Source organism: Oncorhynchus mykiss, chromosome 21 (genome assembly GCF_013265735.2).
Source record: "Oncorhynchus mykiss isolate Arlee chromosome 21, USDA_OmykA_1.1, whole genome shotgun sequence".
Lineage (NCBI taxonomy): Eukaryota > Metazoa > Chordata > Actinopteri > Salmoniformes > Salmonidae > Oncorhynchus > Oncorhynchus mykiss.
In genome coordinates this window covers 5,090,618-5,103,117 of record NC_048585.1, presented here as the reverse complement: position 1 = coordinate 5,103,117, position 12,500 = coordinate 5,090,618, and the positions used below count along the sequence as shown (strand labels likewise).

Below are 12,500 nucleotides of genomic sequence, written 5' to 3'. Positions count from 1 at the left end.
TAATATAGGGAGAGAGATAATATGGGGAGGGAGATAATATAGGGAGGGAGATAATATAGGGATGGAGATAATATAGGGTGGGAGATAATATAGGGAGAGAGATAATATAGGGAGGGAGATCATATAGGGAGGGAGATCATATAGGGAGGGAGATCATATAGGGAGGGAGATAATATAGGGAGGGAGATCATATAGGGTGGGAGATAATATAGGGAGGGAGATAATATAGGGAGAGAGATAATATAGGGAGGGAGATAATATAGAGAGGGAGATAATATAGAGAGGGAGATAATATAGGGAGGGAGATAATATAGGGAGGGAGATAATATAGGGAGGGAGATAATATAGGGAGGGAGATAATATAGGGAGAGAGATAATATAGGGATGGAGATAATATAGGGAGGGAGATAATATAGAGAGGGAGATAATATAGGGAGGGAGATAATATAGGGAGGGAGATAATATAGGGAGAGAGATAATATAGGGAGGGAGATAATATAGGGAGGGAGATAATATAGAGAGGGAGATAATATAGGGAGGGAGATAATATAGGGAGGGAGATAATATAGGGAGGGAGATAATATAGGGAGGGAGATAATATAGGGAGAGAGATAATATAGGGATGGAGATAATATAGGGAGGGAGATAATATAGAGAGGGAGATAATATAGGGAGGGAGATAATATAGGGAGGGAGATAATATAGGGAGAGAGATAATATAGGGAGGGAGATCATATAGGGAGGGAGATCATATAGGGAGGGAGATCATATAGGGATGGAGATCATATAGGGAGGGAGATCATATAGGGATGGAGATAATATAGGGTGGGAGATAATATAGGGAGAGAGATAATATAGGGAGGGAGATAATATAGGGAGGGAGATCATATAGGGAGGGAGATCATATAGGGTGGGAGATAATATAGGGAGGGAGATCATATAGGGAGGGAGATCATATAGGGAGGGAGATCATATAGGGATGGAGATAATATAGGGTGGGAGATAATATAGGGAGAGAGATAATATGGGGAGGGAGATAATATAGGGAGGGAGATAATATAGGGATGGAGATAATATAGGGTGGGAGATAATATAGGGAGAGAGATAATATAGGGAGGGAGATCATATAGGGAGGGAGATCATATAGGGAGGGAGATAATATAGGGAGGGAGATCATATAGGGTGGGAGATAATATAGGGAGGGAGATAATATAGGGAGAGAGATAATATAGGGAGGGAGATAATATAGAGAGGGAGATAATATAGAGAGGGAGATAATATAGGGAGGGAGATAATATAGGGAGGGAGATAATATAGGGAGGGAGATAATATAGGGAGGGAGATAATATAGGGAGAGAGATAATATAGGGATGGAGATAATATAGGGAGGGAGATAATATAGAGAGGGAGATAATATAGGGAGGGAGATAATATAGGGAGGGAGATAATATAGGGAGAGAGATAATATAGGGAGGGAGATAATATAGGGAGGGAGATAATATAGAGAGGGAGATAATATAGGGAGGGAGATAATATAGGGAGGGAGATAATATAGGGAGGGAGATAATATAGGGAGGGAGATAATATAGGGAGAGAGATAATATAGGGATGGAGATAATATAGGGAGGGAGATAATATAGAGAGGGAGATAATATAGGGAGGGAGATAATATAGGGAGGGAGATAATATAGGGAGAGAGATAATATAGGGAGGGAGATAATATAGGGAGGGAGATAATATAGGGAGATAGATAATATAGGGAGGGAGATAATATAGGGAGGGAGATAATATAGGGAGAGAGATAATATAGGGAGGGAGATAATATAGGGAGAGAGATAATATAGGGAGGGAGATAATATAGGGAGGGAGATAATATAGGGAGGGAGATAATATAGGGAGAGAGATAATATAGGGAGAGAGATAATATAGGGAGGGAGATAATATAGGGAGGGAGATAATATAGGGAGAGAGATAATATAGGGAGAGAGATAATATAGGGAGGGAGATAATATAGGGAGGGAGATAATATAGGGAGGGAGATAATATAGGGAGAGAGATAATATAGGGAGAGAGATAATATAGGGAGGGAGATCATATAGGGAGGGAGATAATATAGGGAGGGAGATAATATAGAGAGGGAGATAATATAGGGAGAGAGATAATATAGAGAGGGAGATAATATAGGGAGAGAGATAATACAGGGAGGGAGATAATATAGGGAGGGAGATAATATAGGGAGAGAGATAATATAGGGAGGGAGATAATATAGGGAGGGAGATAATATAGGGAGAGAGATAATATAGGGAGAGAGATAATATAGGGAGAGAGATAATATAGAGAGGGAGATAATATAGGGAGAGAGATAATATAGGGAGGGAGATAATATAGGGAGGGAGATAATATAGAGAGAGAGATAATATAGAGAGGGAGATAATATAGGGAGAGAGATAATACAGGGAGGGAGATAATATAGGGAGGGAGATAATATAGGGAGAGAGATAATATAGGGAGGGAGATAATATAGGGAGGGAGATAATATAGGGAGAGAGATAATATAGGGAGAGAGATAATATAGGGAGAGAGATAATATAGAGAGGGAGATAATATAGGGAGAGAGATAATATAGGGAGGGAGATAATATAGGGAGGGAGATAATATAGGGAGAGAGATAATATAGGGAGGGAGATCATATAGGGAGGGAGATAATATAGGGAGAGAGATAATATAGGGAGGGAGATAATATAGGGAGGGAGATAATATAGGGAGAGAGATAATATAGGGAGGGAGATAATATAGGGAGAGAGATAATATAGGGAGAGAGATAATATAGGGAGGGAGATAATATAGGGAGGGAGATAATATAGGGAGGGAGATAATATAGGGAGAGAGATAATATAGGGAGGGAGATAATATAGGGAGGGAGATAATATAGGGAGGGAGATAATATAGGGAGGGAGATAATATAGGGAGAGAGATAATATAGGGAGGGAGAGAGAGAGAGAAGTGTTATATTATTCTAGGTCATATTAAACACTTTGATAGTTATGAAGGGTTGTTATGTTGTTGAATTCATACGTTCTATAGGAGATTACTGTTTCCACAAGCACAGCTGAGTTAGTGACAGAGAGAGGAGTGGAATGAAACACACAGCTGAGTTAGTGACAGAGAGAGGAGTGGAATGAAACACACAGCTGAGTTAGTGTCCTCTCCTGGTTTACTGTAGAGAGAGAGGAGTGGAATGAAACACACAGCTGAGTTAGTGTCCTCTCCTGGTTTACTGTAGAGAGAGAGGAGTGGAATGAAACACACAGCTGAGTTAGTGTCCTCTCCTGGTTTACTGTAGAGAGAGAGGAATGGAATGAAACACACAGCTGAGTTAGTGACAGAGAGAGGAGTGGAATGAAACACACAGCTGAGTTAGTGACAGAGAGAGGAGTGGAATGAAACACACAGCTGAGTTAGTGACAGAGAGAGGAGTGGAATGAAACACACAGCTGAGTTAGTGACAGAGAGAGGAGTGGAATGAAACACACAGCTGAGTTAGTGACAGAGAGAGGAGTGGAATGAAACACACAGCTGAGTTAGTGACAGAGAGAGGAGTGGAATGAAACACACAGCTGAGTTAGTGACAGAGAGAGGAGTGGAATGAAACACACAGCTGAGTTAGTGACAGAGAGAGGAGTGGAATGAAACACACAGCTGAGTTAGTGACAGAGAGAGGAGTGGAATGAAACACACAGCTGAGTTAGTGACAGAGAGAGGAGTGGAATGAAACACACAGCTGAGTTAGTGTCCTCTCCTGGTTTACTGTAGAGAGAGAGGAATGAAATGAAACACACAGCTGAGTTAGTGTCCTCTCCTGGTTTACTGTAGAGCGAGAGGAATGAAATGAAACACACAGCTGAGTTAGTGACAGAGAGAGGAGTGGAATGAAACACACAGCTGAGTTAGTGTCCTCTCCTGGTTTACTGTAGAGAGAGAGGAATGGAATGAAACACACAGCTGAGTTAGTGTCCTCTCCTGGTTTACTGTAGAGCGAGAGGAATGAAATGAAACACACAGCTGAGTTAGTGACAGAGAGAGGAGTGGAATGAAACACACAGCTGAGTTAGTGTCCTCTCCTGGTTTACTGTAGAGAGAGAGGAATGGAATGAAACACACAGCTGAGTTAGTGTCCTCTCCTGGTTTACTGTAGAGAGAGAGGAATGGAATGAAACACACAGCTGAGTTAGTGTCCTCTCCTGGTTTACTGTAGAGAGAGAGGAATGGAATGAAACACACAGCTGAGTTAGTGTCCTCTCCTGGTTTACTGTAGAGCGAGAGGAATGAAATGAAACACACAGCTGAGTTAGTGACAGAGAGAGGAGTGGAATGAAACACACAGCTGAGTTAGTGTCCTCTCCTGGTTTACTGTAGAGAGAGAGGAATGAAATGAAACGCACAGCTGAGTGTCTCTAGACATGGAGAGTTGGTCTGTAACCCTCTAGTCTCTAGACATGGAGAGTTGGTCTGTAACCCTCTAGTCTCTAGACATGGAGAGTTGGTCTGTAACCCTCTAGTCTCTAGACATGGAGAGTTGGCCTGTAACCTCTAGTCTCTAGACATGGAGAGGTGGCCTGTAACCTCTAGTCTCTAGACATGGAGAGTTGGCCTGTAACCTCTAGTCTCTAGACATGGAGAGTTGGTCTGTAACCCTCTAGTCTCTAGACATGGAGAGTTGGTCTGTAACCCTCTAGTCTCTAGACATGGAGAGTTGGTCTGTAACCCTCTAGTCTCTAGACATGGAGAGTTGGTCTGTAACCCTCTAGTCTCTAGACATGGAGAGTTGGTCTGTAACCCTCTAGTCTCTAGACATGGAGAGTTGGTCTGTAACCTCCCTCTAGTCTCTAGACATGGAGAGTTGGTCTGTAAACCCTCTAGTCTCTAGACATGGAGAGTTGGTCTGTAACCCTCTAGTCTCTAGACATGGAGAGTTGGTCTGTAACCCTCTAGTCTCTAGACATGGAGAGTTGGTCTGTAACCCTCTAGTCTCTAGACATGGAGAGTTGGTCTGTAACCCTCTAGTCTCTAGACATGGAGAGTTGGTCTGTAACCCTCTAGTCTCTAGACATGGAGAGTTGGTCTGTAACCCTCTAGTCTCTAGACATGGAGAGTTGGTCTGTAACCCTCTAGTCTCTAGACATGGAGAGGTGGTCTGTATTCATGTGTGTGTGTATGTATTCATGTGTGTGTGTGTGTATTCATGCATGTGTGTATGTATTCATGCGTGTGTGTGTGTGTGTGTGTGTGTGTGTGTGTGTGTGTATGTATTCATGCGTGTGTGTGTGTGTGTGTGTGTGTGTATGTATTCATGCGTGCATCCCTGCATGTGTGTGTGTGTGTGTATTCATGTGTGTGTGTGTGTGTGTGTGTGTGTGTATGTATTCATGTGTGTGTGTGTGTGTGTGTGTGTGTGTGTGTGTATTCATGCGTGCATCCCTGCATGTGTGTGTGTGTGTGTATGTATTCATGTGTGTGTGTGATAACTTACATCGTCAGTGTCTTTGACTCTGAGGATCTGTTCTCGTAGGTCTTGCAGATCGTTGAAGGTGGACTGGGCTGTGATGGAGTACACTAGCGCAAAGCCCTGGCCATTCTTCATGTACAGATCTCTCATGGCTGTGAATTGTTCCTGTGGAGGAGAGAGAGACATACAGGAAGCTAAAGACTTGTCATTAGGGGGTGATAACATGGGCAAGGATCCAATCTAAAGACTTGTCATTAGGGGGTGATAACATGGGCAAGGATCCAATCTAAAGACTTGTCATTAGGGGGTGATAACATGGGCAAGGATCCAATCTAAAGACGTCATTACAGGTGATAACATGGGCAAGGATCAAATCTAAAGCCTTGTCATTAGAGGTGATAACATGGGCAAGGATCCAATCTAAAGATGTCATTAGGGGGTGATAACATGGGCAAGGATCCAATCTAAAGACGTCATTACAGGTGATAACATGGGCAAGGATCCAAACTAAAGCCTTGTCATTAGAGGTGATAACATGTGCAAGGATCCAATCTAAAGACTTCATTAGTGGTGATAACATGGGCAAGGATCCCCTCTATAGCCTGGTCATTAGGGATGATAACATGGGCAAGGATCCCATCTATAGCCTGGTCATTAGGGATGATAACATGGGCAAGGATCCCATCTAAAGCCTGGTCATTAGGGATGATAACATGTGCAAGGATCCCATCTATAGCCTGGTCATTAGGGATGATAACATGGACAAGGATCCCGTCTATAGCCTGGTCATTAGAGATGATAACATGGGCAAGGATCCCATCTATAGCCTCGTCATTAAGGATGATAACATGGGCAAGGATCCCATCTATAGCCTGGTCATTAGGAATGATAACATGTGCAAGGATCCCATCTATAGCCTGGTCATTAGGGATGATAACATGGGCAAGGATCCCATCTATAGCCTGGTCATTAGGGATGATAACATGGGCAAGGATCCCATCTATAGCCTGGTCATTAGGGATGATAACATGGGCAAGGATCCCGTCTATAGCCTGGTCATTAGAGATGATAACATGGGCAAGGATCCCATCTATAGCCTCGTCATTAGGGATGATAACATGGGCAAGGATCCCATCTATAGCCTGGTCATTAGGAATGATAACATGTGCAAGGATCCCATCTATAGCCTGGTCATTAGGGATGATAACATGGGCAAGGATCCCATCTATAGCCTGGTCATTAGGAATGATAACATGTGCAAGGATCTCATCTATAGCCTGGTCATTAGAGATGATAACATGGGCAAGGATCCCATCTATAACCTGGTCATTAGGAATGATAACATGTGCAAGGATCTCATCTATAGCCTGGTCATTAGAGATGATAACATGGGCAAGGATCCCATCTATAGCCTGGTCATTAGAGATGATAACATGGGCAAGGATCCCATCTATAGCCTGGTCATTAGAGATGATAACATGGGCAAGGATCCCATCTATAGCCTGGTCATTAGGAATGATAACATGGGCAAGGATCCCATCTATAGCCTGGTCATTAGGAATGATAACATGTGCAAGGATCCCATCTATAGCCTGGTCATTAGGGATGATAACATGGGCAAGGATCCCATCTATAGCCTGGTCATTAGAGATGATAACATGTGCAAGGATCCCATCTATAGCCTGGTCATTAGGAATGATAACATGTGCAAGGATCCCATCTATAGCCTGGTCATTAGGGATGATAACATGGGCAAGGATCCATCCAATGCTTTTCTCTTTATCTTGTGTAAATATTTGCCCTGCACACTTCCATCACCTGGCATGGGGTGAGCCTCAGTATCATTCCAACTGAGTTAACAAGATGTTAGATCACAGTAGAGATACTGAAGACAGTGTGGTGGAGGAGGAGGAGGCTGATCACAGTAGAGATACTGAAGACAGTGTGGTGGAGGAGGAGGAGGCTGATCACAGTAGAGATACTGAAGACAGTGTGGGGGAGGAGGAGAAGGCTGATCACAGTAGAGATACTGAAGACAGTGTGGAGGAGGTGGAGGAGGCTGATCACAGTAGAGATACTGAAGACAGTGTGGGGGAGGAGGAGAAGGCTGATCACAGTAGAGATACTGAAGACAGTGTGGTGGAGGTGGAGGAGGCTGATCACAGTAGAGATACTGAAGATAGTGTGGAGGAGGAGGCTGATCACAGTATATATACTGAAGACAGTGTGGTGGTGGAGGAGGAGGCTGATCACAGTAGAGATACTGAAGATAGTGTGGAGGAGGAGGCTGATCACAGTAGAGATACTGAAGATAGTGTGGAGGAGGAGGCTGATCACAGTAGAGATGTTGAAGACAGTGTGGAGGAGGAGGCTGATCACAGTAGAGATGTTGAAGACCGTGTGGAGGAGGAGGAGGAGGCTGATCCCAGTAGAGATGTTGAAGACAGTGTGGAGGAGGAGGCTGATCACAGTAGAGATGTTGAAGACAGTGTGGAGGAGGCTGATCACAGTATAGATACTGAAGACAGTGTGGTGGTGGAGGAGGAGGCTGATCACAGTAGAGATACTGAAGACAGTGTGGTGGAGGAGGCTGATCACAGTAGAGATACTGAAGACAGTGTGGTGGAGGAGGAGGAGGCTGATCACAGTAGAGATACTGAAGACAGTGTGGAAGAGGAGGAGGCTGATCACAGTAGAGATACTGAAGACAGTGTGGAGGAGGCTGATCACAGTAGAGATACTGAAGACAGTGTGGAAGAGGAAGAGGCTGATCACAGTAGAGATGTTGAAGACAGTGTGGAGGAGGCTGATCTCTCTCTCTCTCTGTTCGTCGTTCATGTCATCTCTGTCTGCTGTCAGTAGTGAGTCTGTAACGACCTCCAAGATGAATAACCTGCCACAACACCTCTGCATCGCCCTGCGTCACGATAATGAGGGGTGGCCACCGTCGTCGCTAAGGAGACTGTTTCCACGGCAGAACCTCAAAGGCCATTAGGTGTTGTTAGAGACTACCGTGGCGGGGTGATAGGAGTGGGGGGGGGCGATAGGAGTGGGGGTGCGATGGTGGAGGCGCGTGTGTGTGTGATTGTGTGTGTGTGTCTGTGTGTGTGTGTGTGCGCCTGTGTGTGTGTGTCTGTGTGTGTCTGTGTGTGTGTGTCTGTGTGTGTCTATGTGTCTGTGTGTGTGTGTGTGTCTGTCTATGTGTCTGTGTGTGTGTGTGTGTCTCTGTCTGTCTGTCTGTCTGTCTGTCTGTCTGTCTGTCTGTCTGTCTGTCTGTCTGTGTGTGTCTGTGTGTGTGTGTGTGTGTGTGTGTGTGTGCTTGCCATTCTCTTGTGTGCAAAACAAAGACGTTTAACAAAACCAGAGGTCACCCGGGTGGCTCGCACGGTCGTCTTCGCAATTCACAAGTGATATCTGTTGTCAGTACTGTTACAATGGTGGCCAGTAGCGTGAGAGTCAAAACCCAACTGTTTCCCAAACAGATGAAACACATTTTTTTTTTTTTTTTTTTTAAAGGTTACATGATCTGAGTCCCAAACGGCACCTTATTCCCTATATAGTGCACTACTTTTGATACAGAGCCATGTGGGCACCGGGTCAGAAGTAGCGCCCTATGTAGGGATTAGGGTGCCATAGCAACAGCGTTCCATTCATTGGGGGAAAACCCCAGGCTAAGATTCTATTGGTGTCGTTCTTTCATATTCACAGGAAGATGATTTTGGTCTGTACTCACTGACCCTGTCCTCCAGATTCAACTGGAACGACGACACATTCTGATTCTGAGCTTGAATTTACAAGTGCATTTCACAGATTTGTCATTTTGGTTTAAATAAATGGGGATCTTTTTTTTAAGAGGGTATATTTAAGGAGTCGTGATAAGGGAATCTGTTTGTTTAGATTGGATTATGTTGTGTGAGAGGCGTTCTCTATCATTGCCAAGCCTCTGTTGTGAAACAGTCACGGGGACTGAGAAACTGTCGTCCATCTTGGCTCCAACTCTGTGTGGGCGGAGCCAATCGGGTACAGAGAGACCAAGGAGTCCATTGGCCACCTGTCACCACCACAGAGAAGTACAGGGGTCTGTCTGTCTGTCTCTCGCTGTCTGTTTGTCTGTCTGTATCTCTCTGTCTGTCTGTCTGTCTGTCTGTCTGTGTCTGTCTGTCTGTCTGTCTGTCTGTCTCTCTCTCTCTCTCTCTGTGTCTGTTTCTCTCTGTGTCTGTCTCTCTCTGTCTCTCTCTCTCTGTCTGTCTCTCTCTCTCTGTCTCCTCCATCCATCTCTCCTCAGCCAGCGGAAGAGGAAGGGGTGTTTGAGGAAGCAGAGAGAGCATCCTTATCCCTTTCCTGTTCCTTGTGTCATGGTAAATATGGTTCCCAGTAGAACTGTATGAATCTGTAGTAAGCATTTCTCTGTAAACCCCCATCCCGTAGGTCTACCATAACTCCTCCCCCTCGGCCTCCTGTAAGTCTACAATAACTCCTCCCCCTCCTCCTCCTGTAAGTCTACCATAACTCCTCCCCCTCCTCCTCCTGTAAGTCTACCATAACTCCTCCCCCTCCTCCTGTAAGTCTACCATAACTCCTCCCCCTCCTCCTCCTGTAGGTCTACCATAACTCCTCCTCCTCCTCCTGTAGGTCTACCATAACTCCTCCCCTCCTCCTCCTGTAAGTCTACCATAACTCCTCCTCCTCCTCCTGTAGGTCTACCATAACCCATTCACCCCCTTCTCCTCCTCCACCCCTCCTGTAGGTCTACCATAACTCCTCCTCTTCCTCCTGTAGGTCTACCATAACTCCTCCTCCTCCTGTAGGTCTACCATAACTCCTCCTCCTGTAGGTCTACCATAACTCTTCCTCCTCCTCCTGTAGGTCTACCATAACTCCTCCTCCTGTAGATCTACCATAACTCCTCCTCCTCCTCCTGTAGGTCTACCATAACTCCTCCTCCTGTAGGTCTACCATAACTCCTCCTCCTGTAGGTCTCTTACCGTCCCTGCAGTGTCCAGAATTTCCAGCATACACTGCTGCCCGTCCACCTCCACTTGCTGCAGAGAGAGAGAGACAGAGAGAGACAGAGAGAGACAGAGAGAGACAGAGAGAGACAGAGAGAGGACAGAGAGAGAGGACAGAGAGAGAGGACAGAGAGAGAGAGAGAGAGAGAGACAGAGAGAGAGAGAGAGAGAGGGAGACAGAGAGAGAGAGACAGAGAGACAGAGAGAGAGAGAGAGAGAGACAGAGATAAAGGCATTATTAGATGTACATCTGAAACAATTCCATTCTCCTATCGCTCCTCCCTCCCTCCACCTTGACCCAAAACCCCTCTCAGTGACTTCCAGGCCTGTAACTTCCAGTGACTTCCACTGTAATTACCATCCTCCACCCCCGCTGGGCCCACGCCTTGGTTCAGTCCATTACTTCCACCAGGTTCCTAATTGGGGGGTGGATGGGGCGGTCGTTCCATTTATGACCAGTGAGAGGGGAAGCCCGCTGTGAGGCCGCTGGTTCAGCCACTGGACAGTGAGGACTCACGACAGATCTGACTGAGAAGGCTCTAGAACTGGACCGATCTACAGCCTGGTCCCAGGTCTGTTTGTGATCCGTCTCGCCAACTCTTACAGAACGGCAGGGAGTCGACACAAACAGATCTGGGACCAGGCGAAGACCACCTTGACCCATCTACAGCCTGGTCCCAGATCAGTTTGTGATCCGTCTCGCCAACTCTTACAGAACGGCAGGGAGTCGACACAAACAGATCTGGGACCAGGCTGAGACCACCTTGACCCATCTACAGCCTGGTCCCAGGTCTGTTTGTGATCCGTCTCGCCAACTCTTTCAGAACGGCAGGGAGTCGACACAAACAGATCTGGGACCAGCCACTTGACTACAGTCACTCTGCTGACGTGTTGAAAAACCTCCTTTACTTAAAGCCGGGGTCACTATCTGTCAACAGCATGGACCCCTAAAGGAAACAGCTGCACTGTAATGACGGTCCTGGTCAAACAGACGGGATTTCCACTTCCTGTCCATGTTTTAGTTGCTACCCTCCTCTCCTTTAGTATAGGAAGAACGTCTCTCCTCCGTAACAGTCCTGTCTGTCTCAGTACCTCTACAACAGTCCTGTCTGTCTCAGTACCTCTACAACAGTCCTGTCTGTCTCAGTACCTCTACAACAGTCCTGTCTGTCTCAGTACCTCTACAACAGTCCTGTCTGTCTCAGTACCTCTACAACAGTCCTGTCTCAGTACCTCTACAACAGTCCTGTCTGTCTCAGTACCTCTACAACAGTCCTGTCTGTCTCAGTACCTCTACAACAGTCCTGTCTGTCTCAGTACCTCTACAACAGTCCTGTCTGTCTCAGTACCTCTACAACAGTCCTGTCTGTCTCAGTACCTCTACAACAGTCCTGTCTGTCTCAGTACCTCTACAACAGTCCTGTCTGTCTCAGTACCTCTACAACAGTCCTGTCTGTCTCAGTACCTCTACAACAGTCCTGTCTGTCTCAGTACCTCTACAACAGTCCTGTCTGTCTCAGTACCTCTACAACAGTCCTGTCTCAGTACCTCTGTAACAGTCCTGTCTCAGTACCTCTACAACAGTCCTGTCTGTCTCAGTACCTCTACAACAGTCCTGTCTGTCTCAGTACCTCTGTAACAGTCCTGTCTCAGTACCTCTACAACAGTCCTGTCTGTCTCAGTACCTCTACAACAGTCCTGTCTGTCTCAGTACCTCTACAACAGTCCTGTCTGTCTCAGTACCTCTACAACAGTCCTGTCTGTCTCAGTACCTCTACAACAGTCCTGTCTGTCTCAGTACCTCTACAACAGTCCTGTCTGTCTCAGTACCTCTACAACAGTCCTGTCTGTCTCAGTACCTCTACAACAGTCCTGTCTGTCTCAGTACCTCTACAACAGTCCTGTCTGTCTCAGTACCTCTACAACAGTCCTGTCTGTCTCAGTACCTCTACAACAGTCCTGTCTGTCTCAGTACCTCTGTAACA

At 45.8% G+C, this 12,500-nt stretch overlaps 1 protein-coding gene across 2 annotated transcripts in view; it reads right to left on the bottom strand.

Moving 5' to 3' along the window:
• Window positions 1-12,500, bottom strand: part of LOC118936571 (ras-related protein Rap-1b) — a 113,710-nt gene that overhangs the window by 8,818 nt on the left and 92,392 nt on the right. For both annotated transcript variants that reach the window (XM_036956648.1, XM_036956649.1), the window contains exons 4-5: window positions 10,492-10,548; window positions 5,531-5,671 (exon numbers count right to left, since the gene is read on the bottom strand). In XM_036956648.1, the coding sequence (XP_036812543.1) occupies window positions 5,531-5,671; window positions 10,492-10,548 (198 nt within the window). The remainder of the gene's footprint in view (window positions 1-5,530; window positions 5,672-10,491; window positions 10,549-12,500) is intronic.